This window comes from Leptonychotes weddellii, chromosome 2 (assembly GCF_054177405.1).
Source record: "Leptonychotes weddellii isolate Sample4059 chromosome 2, ASM5417740v2, whole genome shotgun sequence".
NCBI classification, from domain to species: domain Eukaryota; kingdom Metazoa; phylum Chordata; class Mammalia; order Carnivora; family Phocidae; genus Leptonychotes; species Leptonychotes weddellii.
The window spans coordinates 41,838,859-41,853,329 of record NC_138370.1 but is presented as its reverse complement, the minus strand read 5'-3'; the positions used below and the strand labels follow the sequence as shown (position 1 = coordinate 41,853,329).

At 44.7% G+C, this 14,471-nt stretch overlaps 1 protein-coding gene across 3 annotated transcripts in view; it reads left to right on the top strand.

Moving 5' to 3' along the window:
- Positions 1-13,616, top strand: part of FBXO16 (F-box protein 16) — a 60,919-nt gene extending 47,303 nt beyond the window's left edge. For 2 of the 3 annotated variants that reach the window (XM_031030031.2, XM_031030030.2), the window contains one exon: positions 8,543-13,616. In XM_031030031.2, coding sequence (XP_030885891.1) covers positions 8,543-8,725 — 183 coding nt within the window. In that variant the 3' untranslated portion in view covers positions 8,726-13,616. Of the gene's footprint in view, positions 1-8,018; positions 8,045-8,542 lie in introns of all 3 variants that reach the window. The other variant, XM_031030035.2, reaches the window with a different exon arrangement.
- The last annotated feature ends 855 nt before the right edge of the window (positions 13,617-14,471 follow it).

Below are 14,471 nucleotides of genomic sequence, written 5' to 3'. Positions count from 1 at the left end.
AGGTAGGGGAGCAGGGTCAGTTCCATTCTGATTGAATTTATTTGCTGTTGCTGGGATGTCAACCCCGCCTTCCATCTCTACAGTAAATTCTCAATTTACACATGAAAGCAAGATCTCAGAAGTCTAGAAGACCAGAAAAACAAAAGCTCCTGGGACCATTCACAAAATGGGTAGGCTTTGGACTTCCTGGACCTGGAGGTAGACTCAGACGACCCCAGCCCACATCTTGTTTCCTGTCATTTTTCCTTTTTTCTTTTTTCTACCAAGTATAAAAACCTGAAGTACCTTTTATGTCACATTCAATGTTTACTTGGAGACTAGAAGTCGTCACTTTCTAGGTTCTGATTTGGCCACGGATTTCAAAAAGCTTGCTGTTTCAGAGCATTCACCTAAATACAAGTAACACAAGCCTCAAATAGCCTTATTCTAATTGCTTTAGATAAGACCTTATCTTTTTCTGTGCTCTGCTATTCCAGCTTCTGCACTTACCTTCTTCAACACTTTCCAAGATAACTTGATTCTTAGTGTTCTGTTTTTTTAAATGCTTCTGCAAGCTTTCTCACCTTTTTCTTTTTTCCCTCTCTGAGTTCAAAGAGGAGGAAAAAAGAATATGCTCTAAAGTGATACCTGATTCTTGTCATGGAAAGAACAATGGCTTAAGAATCAGGAAACCCAGAGTTCTGGCCTCTGCTCTACAGTTAACTAGCAGTCACTCAGCCTGTGAGTTTTCATTTTCCCATTTATGAAATGAGAGTTTGGATTCCAACATCTTTAGAGTCCATTCCAGGCTACAGTCTGGAGCTGTGGGACCCCGCAGTCCCCTACACGTCCTCTCCCTGCTCTCTTCTGATACCTGAGCGACACAGCTGCAGCTGAAGTGACTTTACGTAGAACGCCAGAAAGAATCCATCACACTCGTGAGTTCCTATGATCAACCAATCAAAACTGGTTTCTATCTCCTATCTTCTTCTTGGAGCTTTAGAAAATACAGTTGATTCTAACAGAAGTGTTTACGAAACAAATGTATGTCGTGTTTTTCCTGTGGGCGGTCTTTAATAGATTTCTTTCAAATTCTGATGACTTCCCCAGGTATTTGTTTTCTAACGTCTATTTGGTTTGGATGTGCAGAACTAGAAATCTCTGTGGGAGATTTTTTAATCATTTAGCTCAAGCAGTGAAATTCCTGAGACTTCCATTTGGAATGCAGAGTAAGAAAGAACATGGACTTTGCCCTCCGACAGACTTGAGCTCTTTTAACGAAATGGTGTGACTTTGGATAAGTACTAAACCTTTCTGAGCCTCCATTTCTTAATCTGTAAAATGGGAATAATGATAACTCCCTTGCAGGATTGTGATTTGGGCCATTTATTAACCCCTGGGAGGTTCTGTCTCCTCATCTATGAAATGGAGTTAGGAATGACACTAACCTCACAGGGTTGGGAGGGGGGATGGAAAGCATTTAGGTTAATGCCTGGCTCAAAGAAGCTTTTGGTAATAGTAGCTAGTATGGGTAATAGCAGTAAGCAAGATCAAAATCCCACCAGATCAGCACCGGAGGCTGCAGGAGAGAGAGAAGGTAAGAAGCTGCAGAGGGAAGGGTCAGCCAGGCAGCCAGGAGGCCTTGGCAGGAGGCTCCAGCCTATGGAATAAGCTTCTCCTTCCTGCTTTTACTTTTGCTTCCTCTCAGCTATTTTTATCTTTGTCTTTTCTTTCTCTCCTGGTTTCCACTATATGGAAAATGGTTGCATCCGTAGCTGTATATTGAAATGTGAACCACGTATTTTTTTTTCCCCTGCGTGGTCTCTGTGCACTCTTGTGCCTGCACATAGTTCATGCATTCACTCCTTATCTTTGTTAGGTTTTTTATTCCACACTCAGGCTGGACAGTGAGCATGTGGTGAACTCAGTGCTGTGACTTCTGTGAGGTATGCACTCCACTGCTTGCTAATTACAGTATTGGTTGGTGTTAACTTTTTGATACCTAAGAGAATAAAGGGCCTGCTTGCTAAGAATCCTGCGGGCAAAGTGAACTCTCAGGCAGGACCACTACTTAGAGTGTTTGCATTTATCCTTTGCCTCTAAGAGAGCATAGTTTTCTTGTTCTGTCTTGTTATCTCTTGTTGTATGATGCTATGCATAATAAATTACCCTGGCATTTCCAACAGGAGTGACTCGATCTGCTTCTCTTTTGCTGAATATTTAGATGGCGGCAAAATGGCTACCTGCTTTTAAGAGTTACATACAAAATATTTGACACAGATTGGCTTCTCTTTGGGATCTACCAGAAGAGAAGAACCGTGTTTGTGAGTTTTGTAATATTATTAGTTATATACATATTAGTTATGACAGATAGTTAATCACTGCTACTACTGGGGTTTTAAAAATATATATATGTGGGTCGCCTGGCTGGCTCAGTCGGTACAGCATGTGATTCTTGATCTCAGGGTTATGAGTTCAAGCCCTGCCTTGGGCCTAGGGCTTGCTAAATAAATAAATAAATAAATAAATAAATAGGTGTATGTATAACATTTAGTAATATAGTACTTCACACCAAACTACAGTAGAAGACAATTTTCTAAGACATGGCTGTTTTGCAATTCAAGTTCACTATCATTGCTAACAAATAACCATTCGAACTTTATGGCCTATGCACATTTTGCAACACATCCCTACGTTACTTCACTTGGGAGGCCGAATGGTGCCATTACATAGTCTTGGATTGAAATTTCCAAACCCTGCCTAGGGTTGCTTAGCCTTCCTCCACAGCTCACAGCTTGACTCCAAGGTTACTTAAAAGATAAACCAAGAGCAAAGATAGGCCTGTGGCTTCTTTAAAACTCTGTTGATGATTTTTCCCTAACACCTTCCCTCTGTGTCTCACGGAAGCAGAGTGAGCTAGGAGGAAAAGGGAACACCCCCTCCGTAGCGTTGACCAAAGCAGTGTGACCACACAGGTGTGAGCAGCAATCTGGGATCTTAAGCAGAAACGAGGATAGCAGGGATTCTCCTCACAGAATTCCCAGATTGAAAAATCCAGGGAGCAGCTCCATCCTAGAGGTTAAGCAAACACTGAATGGGAGCCAGGATGAGTAGTCATCTGTTTTAGACTTTCTTCCCAGAAGGAAACCCCTCTAGGTGGGCACTCCTCAGAGCCTTTATCCCCACCAGTGACCCTTACTTACTGCTCAGTCCCCATCCTATGCTGAGGCAATTTATAGGAATGAGTTGAAGCTGTGTTTATATGACTAAAACAAACACTTCTGATCTTATGATATTCAAACACAATATTCCATATTTATACATAATATTACCACATTACTCTTGAACTGAGTGTCCTAAAGTTGAGGGTAGATTTTTAAAAGGGGGGAGGTGGGTAAGATCTCCTATAGAGTAAAGATTGTCACCTTCTTTACCTTTCTTTACCATATCACAGGCTTGAGAAGATTTAATGAAATAGTAAGTATCACCTGAGTGGTTCAGTTGGTTAAGCATTCGACTCTTGATCTCAGCTCAGGTCTTGATCCCAGGGTTGTGAGTTCAAGCCCTGTGTTGGGCTCCACGCTGGGCATGGAGCCTACAAATAAATAAATACATACATACATACATAAAATTTTAAAAATTAAAAAAAAAATTTTAAAGAAATAATAAATGTATGACACTTAGCACAACTCCCGGCAGTCAGATATTTGCAAGTGGTGGTGGTGGTATTTCTAGAAGAGTGATTGGCACACTTCAGAGGCTATCATTATTGATTACTATATTTATCTGTTTTCCATATCCACATACTCCTTTACCTAATCAATTCTCTTACATGATCCCTGGGTTTATCCAGTGCTGGTGTTTGTATCCGTGATCATTTGCAAATTTTTGCAAATAACGTGAATGGAGAACAAGAAAATAAAATTCAATTGAAGCATGATAGACACAGGGATATATTCAAGCTGGTATCCATAAGTTGTTCCTGAGTGGGGGTGCCTGGGTGGCTCAGTCGGTTAGGCATCTGCCTTTGGCTCAGGTCATGATCCCAGGGTCCTGGGATCAAGCTCCACACCAGGTTCCTTGCTCAGCGGGGAGCCTGCTTCTCCCTCTCCCTCTGCCTGCCACTCCACCTGCTTGTGCTTTCTCTCTCCCTCTTTCTCTGTCAAATAAATAAATAAAATCTAAAAAAAAAAAAAAATTGTTCCTGGGTGATAGCCCTTCTTGGGCCTTAGCCAAATGGCCATCCAGACTGAAGATAGGAATTTTCTATCCCCACTTCAATATCCACTTGCAAAGTGCTTTCAGCCACTGCCCTGAAATGAAAGAGGAGGAATCATTGGTACATCTATTCATTTATCCAACAAGTATTTTACAGGTGCAAGAGTGGGCACTAGGGATACAACCATAACAAGATACAGTCCCTGCCTTCCAGGTGCTTACAGGCTGGAGGGGGACAGCTTCCAGCCAAGGAAAGGGTAACTCCTAGGTATCTGGGTTGGGTAGTTGTGTTAATGCTCACACCACCCACCACTGAGACTGGAAATGCAGCAGGACGTGCTAGGTGTGAAGTACCTGTGGGACTACAAGTATATGTATTCAGAAGAGAGCTGAGTTTATGAGCCAAGAGCTCAGGAGAGACAGTGGGGCAAGAGATATAAATCCAGCAGTTGAAGACGTAGGCACTGATTGCCTAGGATGTGGGCCAAGAACAGAACCCTGGATAATTCTGTTGTATAAAGCATGGCCTTCTATTTCTCTTCTATGTCCTTCCATTTAAAGACATGCTGACAACACTTGGAGATATTATTGGGTAAATATCTCTAGAAAAAGAATAGTAAGGGGGCACCTGGCTGGCTCAGCTGGTAGAACACATGACTCTTGACCTCGGGGTTGTAGGTTCAAGCCCCATGTTGGGTGTAGAGATTACTTAAAATATTTAAAAGAAAAGAAAACAGTAAGTTCAACCAGTGAGAAAAATATATTTGTTTATTTTTAAGATTTTATTTATTTATTTAGAGAGCATGTGAGCAGGGTGAGGGGCAGAGGGAGAGGGGGAGAGAGAGAGAGAGAGAATCTCAAGCAGACTCTACACTGAGCATGGAGCCTAACAAGGGGCTCGATCCCACGACCCTGAGATCATGACCTGAGCTGAAATCAAGTCGGATGCTTAACCGACTGAGCCACCCAGGTGCCCCAAGAAAAATATATTTAAATTATAGATGGTCCCTGGGGCGCCTGGGTGGCTCAGTCGTTAAACGTCTGCCTTCAACTCAGGTCATGATCCCAGGGTCCTGGGATCGAGCCCCACATCGGGCTCCCTGCTCAGCAGAGAGCCTGCTTCTCCCTCTCCCACTCCCCCTGCTGTGTTCCCTCTCTCGCTGTCTCTCTCTCTGTCAAAATAAATAAATAAAATCTTTAAAAAAAAATAAATTATAGATGGTCCCTGGCTTCCAATGGTTTAACTTGTGATTTTTTCAACTTTATGATGGTGCAAAAGCAATACACATTGAGTAGAAACGATACTTTGGGTTTTGGATTTTGATCTTCTCCCGGGCTAGCAATATGCAATCCTACACTCTCGTGATGCAGGTCAGTGGCAGCCAGTCAGCCACACAGTCAGGAGGATGAACAACCGATACACTTAACAACCATCTAGTTCTCACTTCCAGTAGTATTCAATACATTACACAAGCTATTCCACACTTTATCATAAAATAGGCTTTGTGTTTGATGACTTTGCCCAACTGTAGGCCAATGTAAGTGTTCTGAGCCATGTTTAAGGTAGGCCAGGCTGAGCTATTAACAGTCGGTAGATTAGGTGTATTAAATGCATTTTTTTGACTTACAGTATTTTCAGTTCATGATGTGTTTATCAGGACACAACCCCATCATAAGTTGAGAAAGATCTGTAGCTGATTCCATCTCTCTTCATGGGAACAGGTTGAGGAAAGGCTATAGCAGATGGACCTGCACATAAGTAAAGATAATTTATAACAACATTGTTTGTAAGAGCAACCCCATCCTATTGGGATTTTTATGGAGGTTCCATCATGTAGGCACGATCAATTATTAAGTCCATTTCTAGCCCCTCTCCCCTCTCTGGAGGATGGTGAGTGGGGCTGAAAATTCTAAGCTTCTAATCAAGACTTGATCTTTCTGGTAACCAGCCTCCATCCAGGAGCCCATCCAGAGTCACCTCACCAGAACAAAAGATGCTCCTAAGTGCTCTTATCACTTCAGAAATTACAAGGGTTTGAGCTCTGTGCCAGGAACATGGGACTGAGACCAATATGTGCTTTTCTATTATGTCATATCCAGTGTTGGTATAAAAGAAATTCCTAGTTATTTCAACCAGATTATCAGATGCTTTAGATCAAGATCCAAGACTGTCAGATTTATACCCTTTATGTAACTTCCCCATGTTTTCCCCTTAAATCTTATCTTTTCTCTTGTAATGATGGACATTAAAGCCTTAAAATGAAGAGGGTCTGCACACTTGTTTTCAGAGACAGAAAGAAAGGGTGGATGTAAGGAGACCATCTTCCCAGAGCTGATCTTGGAGGGAAGAAAAACCCAATAGTCTTGGTGACAATTACCAAGGGGGATGGGGGTATGGGGTGAATCCCTGCAACCTGCCTTGGCTAAAAAAAGGAGAGCTTGAGAGGAGCCTGCCTCAGCATGTGAACTTCCCCCCCACCACCCAGGGGGACTTAGGGGAAAGGGTTCTTCAAATGCAGTGATAAATCAGCTTTGCAGAGTAATAGGATTAAATTCGAAACTGTTACAGGTGAGGTGTGACTAGCCCATTCTTGTATCCCAGAGAGCTAGGCCTTTTCTTCATTTAACAGGTATTATTCTATTTTCATTGTTACTAAAATAGCACAAAGGAACACCTCTATTTGTTCTTTTACCTTATGTTGATCTTAGAATAACACCGAAAATGATTACTGTGCGTTGATCTTCAAACTACACTGGAAGCTTTAAAGGAGGGAAGATTATTTGCTCCCATTTCTTCCCCTTTTTCCTCTCCAGTTCTAACAACTTGCTACATTTAATCCCAGCTTAGCCTCCTTTTTCCTAGAAAAATCATCAACAAACATGTATAGGCGGGCACCCGTAGATTTACTGAAGTATAAGATTCCAGCTTTGCTCTCAGGGCATTTGCAGTCTTGCCAGGATTACAGTCAGGAGCAAATACTAATGTCCAAGAATCTATGTTCAATGCAAAGTCAGAGGACTCGGTAATAATGGCTTCAAGAATCCAGCTGAGGCAGAAATCCCTGAGGGTCGGGGCACCTGGGTGGCTCAGTCAGTTAAGCGTCTGCCTTTGGGTCAGGTCATGATCCCAGGGTCCTGGGATTGAGTCCCACGTTGGGCTCCTTGCTCAGCGTGGAGTCTGTCCTCCCTCTCCCTCTGCCCCTCTCCTGGCTTGTGCGCTCTCTCTCTCTCTTGCTCTCTCTCAAATAAAATCTTTTTAAAAATTAAAAAAAAAAAAAAAGAAAGAAATCCCTGAGGGTCAAGACACTCAAGCTTCTTGGAGAAGATGGACCTTGAAGGACAGGTTAGATTTAGAGAAGGAATAGACCATGTGAGGCTGGTGTAGGGTGTGAGGCAAGACTAGGGGGCATCTTTGTGGAATAACGAGGGACCCAGTTCGCTGGACAAGAGGACAGGAGACAGCAACAATTGGCTGAAGCAGTTTCTGATTCATTGAAAGTCTCAAGTAGGATTTCCCCAGATTAATAGAAGCCCTGTGTGTGGCGAACATATCCGGCAGAGCATGAGAGGGATGTAACAAAGGATCTGACGGCTGGGACATGCTGGCTGAATAGGGAGTCGTGGCACTGGGATTGTGTTCAGGGAAGGAGACAGGGTCTGCATATCTGCCCCATCTCCATCTGACTCTCTGCACAGTAGGGGCCAACATAAGAGGGAACTTACGAGAGTCCATCGCTTGTGCTCCCTGCAAGCTCAGCTCGTGTTCTTTCTTTCTCTTGTTCTCTCCATCTCTCCCTCTCCCCTTTCCTGCTCACGGCCAGATGTCCAGGAGAAATCCTTTCTCACTGTGAGTTTTGGTTGGAATGTCAACCTGTGACATTTGCCTTTTTAGAGCAAATGTGTGCATGCACAGATTAGTAGTGAGTGTAAAATATGGGAACTCTACCAGTACTCACTTGGCCTGGGAGCCTCACGTCTCCAGACCTGGCTCTGACACTTTTTTGCTCTGTGAACTCGGGCTGGCACGTAAACGGCCTGTCCTTCGGTTTTGTTGATTTGTAAAAGGGAGATGCTAATACCTCCCTACCTACCTTGCGGAATTTTCTTGAGGTTCAAATGAAATTATGGTCGTGAGAGCACTTTGGAGACTAACCAGACTGATTCTTAGCTCAAGGTGAAGATTGCATGGGGGTTAGGGGTGGTGAAGTTGGGAAGTCTCAATAAATCCCACCCAGCCCTATGATGTGAGAGAGCTGTTTTGCATCATTAAAATGGGTTTAGTTATATAGCTTCCTCTCTGCTCTTTCAGTGGCTCTCACTGGAATGATGTCTTTTTCCTCCCTAGATATCCCTAAATGCAGAACCCAGCGCCCCTCTCCAAGTTCCCGCTCATCTCGCCTGGTCTCCTCATCGGTGGGCCGGGCTCCCGGCCACCAAAGCAGCCACGAAAATCCTCACGCAACATCTTCAGAGGCCCTCTGGGCTTCAGGCATTACCCAGCCAGGCTCCAGATCCGAAGTCAATTTAAAAATGTGAAAGGATTTTGATAGAAATGACAAGGTGCTCTACACATTGGAGAGTTGGATGTTACTTGGGTCCTCTCTTAGAAACTTTCAGCTTAGGTACCTACTTGGGACAGGGAGTTCTACAGTATTTCAGTCAAAGGTATTCATGGCCTAAGTGCTGACGTAGTTACAAACTTAGATACAAATATGAGGCTAGATACCATGGGGTTGATAAAGGGACACGGGATAGCAACAGTGGTAATATTGGGTGTGTGGGGCAGGGTCCCAGAAAGATGCAGACAGCACACTCCCAAGGCTACTTGAGCAGTTTAATGATGGGGCTGTTTACCATGGTGTCTCTTTGGCTAGAGCTGCCATCACAAAGTACCACTGTTCCAGCAGCCATAAGAAAAATACCAGAGATGGGTGGCTTTTAAACAACAGGCATTTATTTTCTCACAGTTCTGGTGGCTGGGAACTCTAAGATCAAGATGTTGGCAGGGTTGGTTACTTCCGAGGCCTCTCTCCTTGGCTTGTGGGTGGCCACCTTCTCCTCGTGTCTTCACATGGTCTTCTTTCTGGGTGGGTCTGTGTCCTCATCTCTTCTTATTATAAGGATACAAGTCAGATAAGATTAGGGCCCACCCATATGACCTCATTTAACCTTAATTACCTCTTTGAAGACCCTATCTCCAAAGACAGTCACTGTTTTGAGGTCCTGGGGGTTAAGGCTTCAATATAGGAATCTGAGTGGGGGGTTGGGGTGCTGGGACACAATTCAGCCCACAACAACACTGTAGGGAGGGTTAAGAGAATCAAGATGAGATGGTGAAGCACCTAGGAACTAGCAACAGTGGAAGCCTTTGTTATCCTGTGGCATGAAGAGGCAGAAAGGAAAGGGCCTGTTGTTCCTAGAACCCAGTGAGACCTGTAGCCACAGAGAGGGGCTCCCCAACAGGATGTATGCTCGGTGGTGGAGGAACACAGTCACTGTAGATAACAAGGCCTAGCAGGGAAGGAAGAGGGAGAAGCCCTCTCTCTCCCCACCCCTCCACACTCCAACAGCACTTGGTTTTGGTCAGACCCATCCAGAAGTCAGAGAACGAAGACGACTGGGGAGAAACATGGCCAGGAGTGGGTGGGAGGGGTATTATATGAGTGGGACAGTGAGGAATAACCAGCACAATGGGGGCAATGTAAAAATGTCCAAAGAAGGAATTATAATTGATTTTTAAGCAATGTAAATGGGCTTCAAAGAGTCATGGGAAAGCAGAAAAGGTTACCTGGCTGCAAAAATATTAGTCATACATTCTAAACTAAACCACCTACTCATGTAACCATTTCAAGGTCTCAGAAGTTAACCATTCTAGGATACTTAGTTACCTAAGTAAAGCAGAATGATAGAAAACCAAATGTTTGTCAGTCATGTAATGTTGAACACTCATGTTCTTGTATTCCATACTGTAACATACATATACATAGTTGTTTTTGAATGGTTCAAGATGGTGGCCTGGAAGGATGGCCCAGGATACAGTGGTTTGGATGCCCAAATGATTGGTATAGGACGAAACAGAACCAACTTACAATTGATTAGTTTGCACCACCCAAGGTGATACTAACATATGACTCTGAGGCAGAGAATTAAAAAAAAAAACAAAACACCCAGGATGAGACCTGGTGTTCTTCCCATGGGCAGAGCAGATGGCTATCTGTTAAGATTTCCTCTTCCTGAAGGCGGAGCCCTCATTGTCAGCCCTCAGGAGCCAAGGGCAGCTGTGCACCTGGGGTGGCCTACAGCTCCACGATTCTGCCCTGCTTTGCCCCCTGGATTATGTCCGGATCCAGTCACGTTGTGGGCCAGTATTTGAAGGGACCGGTCTGGAGTGTGTCCCTGTCTCTTCTGAAATAAACCAGAATCTTCTGGGGCAAGGACATATCAAGAGAAAGAAGGGCTCGTCTAGTACAAGTGGCTACATCTTGTCTCAACAAGCTGTATTTGGGTTATCTATTCCTATAAAACAAACCAGCCCCAAACTTGGTTGTTTACAGCAACAGTCTGTTATTCTCGTCATAAATCTGCAGCTTGGGAGGGGCCTGGGGAAGAGCTTAGCTCTGATCCACACATCCGCCTCTGGGTCCTTCCAATAGAGGGCTGGAAGATCCAATTCCAAGATGGTGTAGGGACATGGCTGGGAAGTGCATGCAAGCCTTTCACTGGGTGTTCAGCCAGGGCTGAGGGCAGGGGTCCCTGTTCCTCTTCATTTGGGCTGGGGTTCTTGTAGCATGGGGACTGGGTTCTAAGGATGAGCATCCCAAGAGAGAGACAGGTGGACTCTGAATCACCTCTTTTGTCCTAACCTCGCAAGTCTCATAGTGTCACTCCACTATGCTCTGGTGACGAGTTTCAAGAAGAGCAGGCAGAGACTTGGGAGAGTTGCAAGGTTCTGGAAGAACATGTGGGATGGGAAATATAATTGGGGCCATTTTAGAATAGACTGTCTGCCTCAGGATGGTTCCTTGTGTGACCCTTAGTCATCATTGGTCACACCACAGGCCGGGTGGCTTAAACAATAGACATTTATTTCTCACAGCTCTGGAGGCTGGAAGTCTGAGATCAAGGTGTTGGCGGGTTGGCATCTGGTGAGACCTTTCCTTTGGGGTTGGCTTTTCTTTGTGTGCTCACATGGCCTCTCCTTGGTACCTGTGTGTGTGGGAGGGGTTTTCCCTGGTGTGTCTTCTTATAAGAACACCAATCCTATCAGATCAGGACGCCACCCTTATGGCCTAATTTAACCTTCCTTCCTTCCTTAGTGGCCTCATCTCCAAATACAGTCATTCTAGGGGTTCAACGTATGAATTTGCGTGGGGACACAAGCATTCGATCCATAACATTTCCCCATATTGATATGAATTAGATGATAATTGAGAAAGATAAATTTATATTGCTATTCCTTAATTCAAGAAAACTAACGAACTCCAACCTTGTGCCAGACTCTCTGCTAGGCTCTGGGAATATAGGTAGGAGGAAAAAAACTTCCTGCCTTTAATGGGTTTATAACCACGGGGGAGACAAAGCAGCCATTAAAATAGAGCAGGGGCTGCAAGGAGCACCGGCTGTGACAGCTTTGGGAGGGGACAGATAAATCCCTCCATCTGGAGCTGCACAGGGGATGGCCAAGCAGAAATAGAGGATGAGTGGTACTGAGGAGTCAGTAGGAGGCGGGACAGTTGAGGGGAAGCATTCGGGAGAAAGGAACAGAGCACGCGGAGACCCAAGGCAAAACTAGGGTGACCGCCATCCTGGTTTGCCCAGGGCTGGCCTGCTCTTAGCACTAAAGTCCCGCATCCAGGAACCCCTCAGTCACTGTGCCTTGTCCACGGCCCTGGAGATAGTCCAGCATAGCAGGGTTGGTGAGAGAGAAAGCTGAAAACGTGGGCAGGAGTCCAAATTTAGGGACCAAGGCACACTAAGGAGTTTAGACTTTATCTTGAGAGAAGTTGAGCAATCAAGAAGTGATCTTATCCAGGGGAGTGACTGGCTAAGACTTGGATATAGGAAGAGCTCTATCTGCTGGATAATTAAGAAGAGGGACAATTCTGCAGGGCCGGTCAGGGAGCCATTGCAGACTTCCAGGGACAAGAAATAATGCAGGGGGATGGAGAGAACCGTAGGATTTAGAATAACTTAAGGAGAAGTAACAGAACTTGGAAATACAGATGGGGGGGGGTGGCGGTTGGTGAGAGACCAGGAGAATTCAAGAATGGCTCCCTGGTTTCTGGCTTGGGCAACTGCAAAAAGTCTTAGGAAGTAATTTGGATGGTTTGGAAAGACCTTCCCCACACCACCCTACACAAGAATACCAACAAAGCAGCTGTTCTGCCTCCCATACAGCTCTTGTTTGACCTAGAAATTCTCAGTTATTGCACCACTGACCCAGAAGTCTCAGCCACAGCCACTAGACTTATAGGAACAGAAGGCGGCTGGGGGCAAGAGAGGGAAGAAGACAGGCATTTATTACACTTGATACTTGCTAAACAATTTATGTCCTCTATCTTATTTAATTTTGGCAAGAATCCTTTGAGGCAGGCATGTTGTCATCCTCATTTCATAGCTGCAGAATTGGGGACAAAGTGATGGGGCGCCAGTGGCCACAGCCACAAGCAGGCAGAGCTGGGCTTTAAACTTAGATGTGTTTGATCATAAAGAACTGTTTTTGTTGTTGTTTTTATTGTTGTTGTTTGTTTTTTTGTTTTTTACGCCACGCTGTTTCCCTGATGAGCACTAGTTTCTACCTGATTGGACATTCTGCACGTCTACTACCATACCTTGACTCCATCTCCATTCAGTATTGAAGGGTGAAGACCAAGGCAAGGACTCCACCCACTCTGACAAGGCAGCTGAAGGTTGTTTCCAGGAGCAAGAATGACGAGAGAGCTTCTTAATCCTTTGTAACTGGTCCCTGCACTTGTTATACATGCAAAAACCGTAAAGCCAGGGGACCTACGTAATTATCTTTGGGAGCATCAGGGCTAGGAGAAGCTATGGAGACAGTGGCCCAGTCAACAGCCAATTTAGGGAAGGAGGAAGTGTCGGGAGATGAAAGTCAAGAGGGAGGGAGCTAGGGGAAGGACACAAAAGGGAAGAAAGGAACGCGTGATGAGTTTCCAGGGCCTCCCTCCAAAAGATAGGTGAGTTTGTCTAAACCTTACAAGGGGGGTGCCTGGGTGGCTCAGTCGTTAAGCGTCTGCCTTCGGCTCAGGTCATGATCGCAGGGTCCTGGGATCGAGCCCCGCATCGGGCTCTCTGCTCGGCGGAAAGCCTGCTTCTCCCTCTCCCACTCCCCCTGCTTGTGTTCTCTCTGTCGAATAAATAAATAAAATCTTTAAAAAAAAAAAACCTTACAAGGGCCTCTGGAAACCTAACGGCGGGACGCCTGTACCCCTACATGGGAGGCTGTCCTCCCAGCTCCAGGGACACCCTGGAGCCTCAAGAGAAACTCCAGTGCCAACCCCAGCTCCTTCTTAACCAGCGAGGTTTACATTTTGATATGAATCTTGGCTTATCTCCTGCGAGGTCTTAATCGTTCTGTATTCATGTAGTAATCTATCCATTTTGCTTCTAGTCTTCTATTGTTATTTCTGCATATATTTTACTCTCCCCAACCCCCCACCCGCCTTCTGGATTGGGAACTCTTCAGAGGATCCCAGTTTCATTCACTCTGTATTTCCACATTTTCTTTTATGCAGGAGGGGCATAACTGGAGTTTGACTGATGTCACTGAAATGTCGTCAGACGGTGTGATAATGTTCATTTCTCAGCCGGCTTTATCCACTGACACTGACAGAGAGTGGACACAAGAGGGCGCTCCTTCCCCACTATCTCAGTCCAGGGAGCTGCTCCTTTTCTGCCCATTCCAGTCTCTTGAAAATTTAGACATGACTGACATCGGGGCAAACATATTTTTGCTACTATTGGGGAGAGGTTCGGGGCAATTTTGAATATTTATACAGACACCCTTAGGGAAATATGTATTCAACTCAGGTCTTTGATTTAATTCGAATCAATCAAATACCCACAAAGTCAGTTTTTGAAGAACTTAAAGTCTAAGAAGAAACATATATTTTAAAAAAGTAACCTACCACTTTACACCCATTAAGATGGCTATTGTAAAAATATCAATAACAAGTGTTGGCAAGGATGTGGAGAAATTGGAACCTTTATGCAATTGTTGGTGGGGTTGTCAAATGACAGATGCTATGGAAAAATTA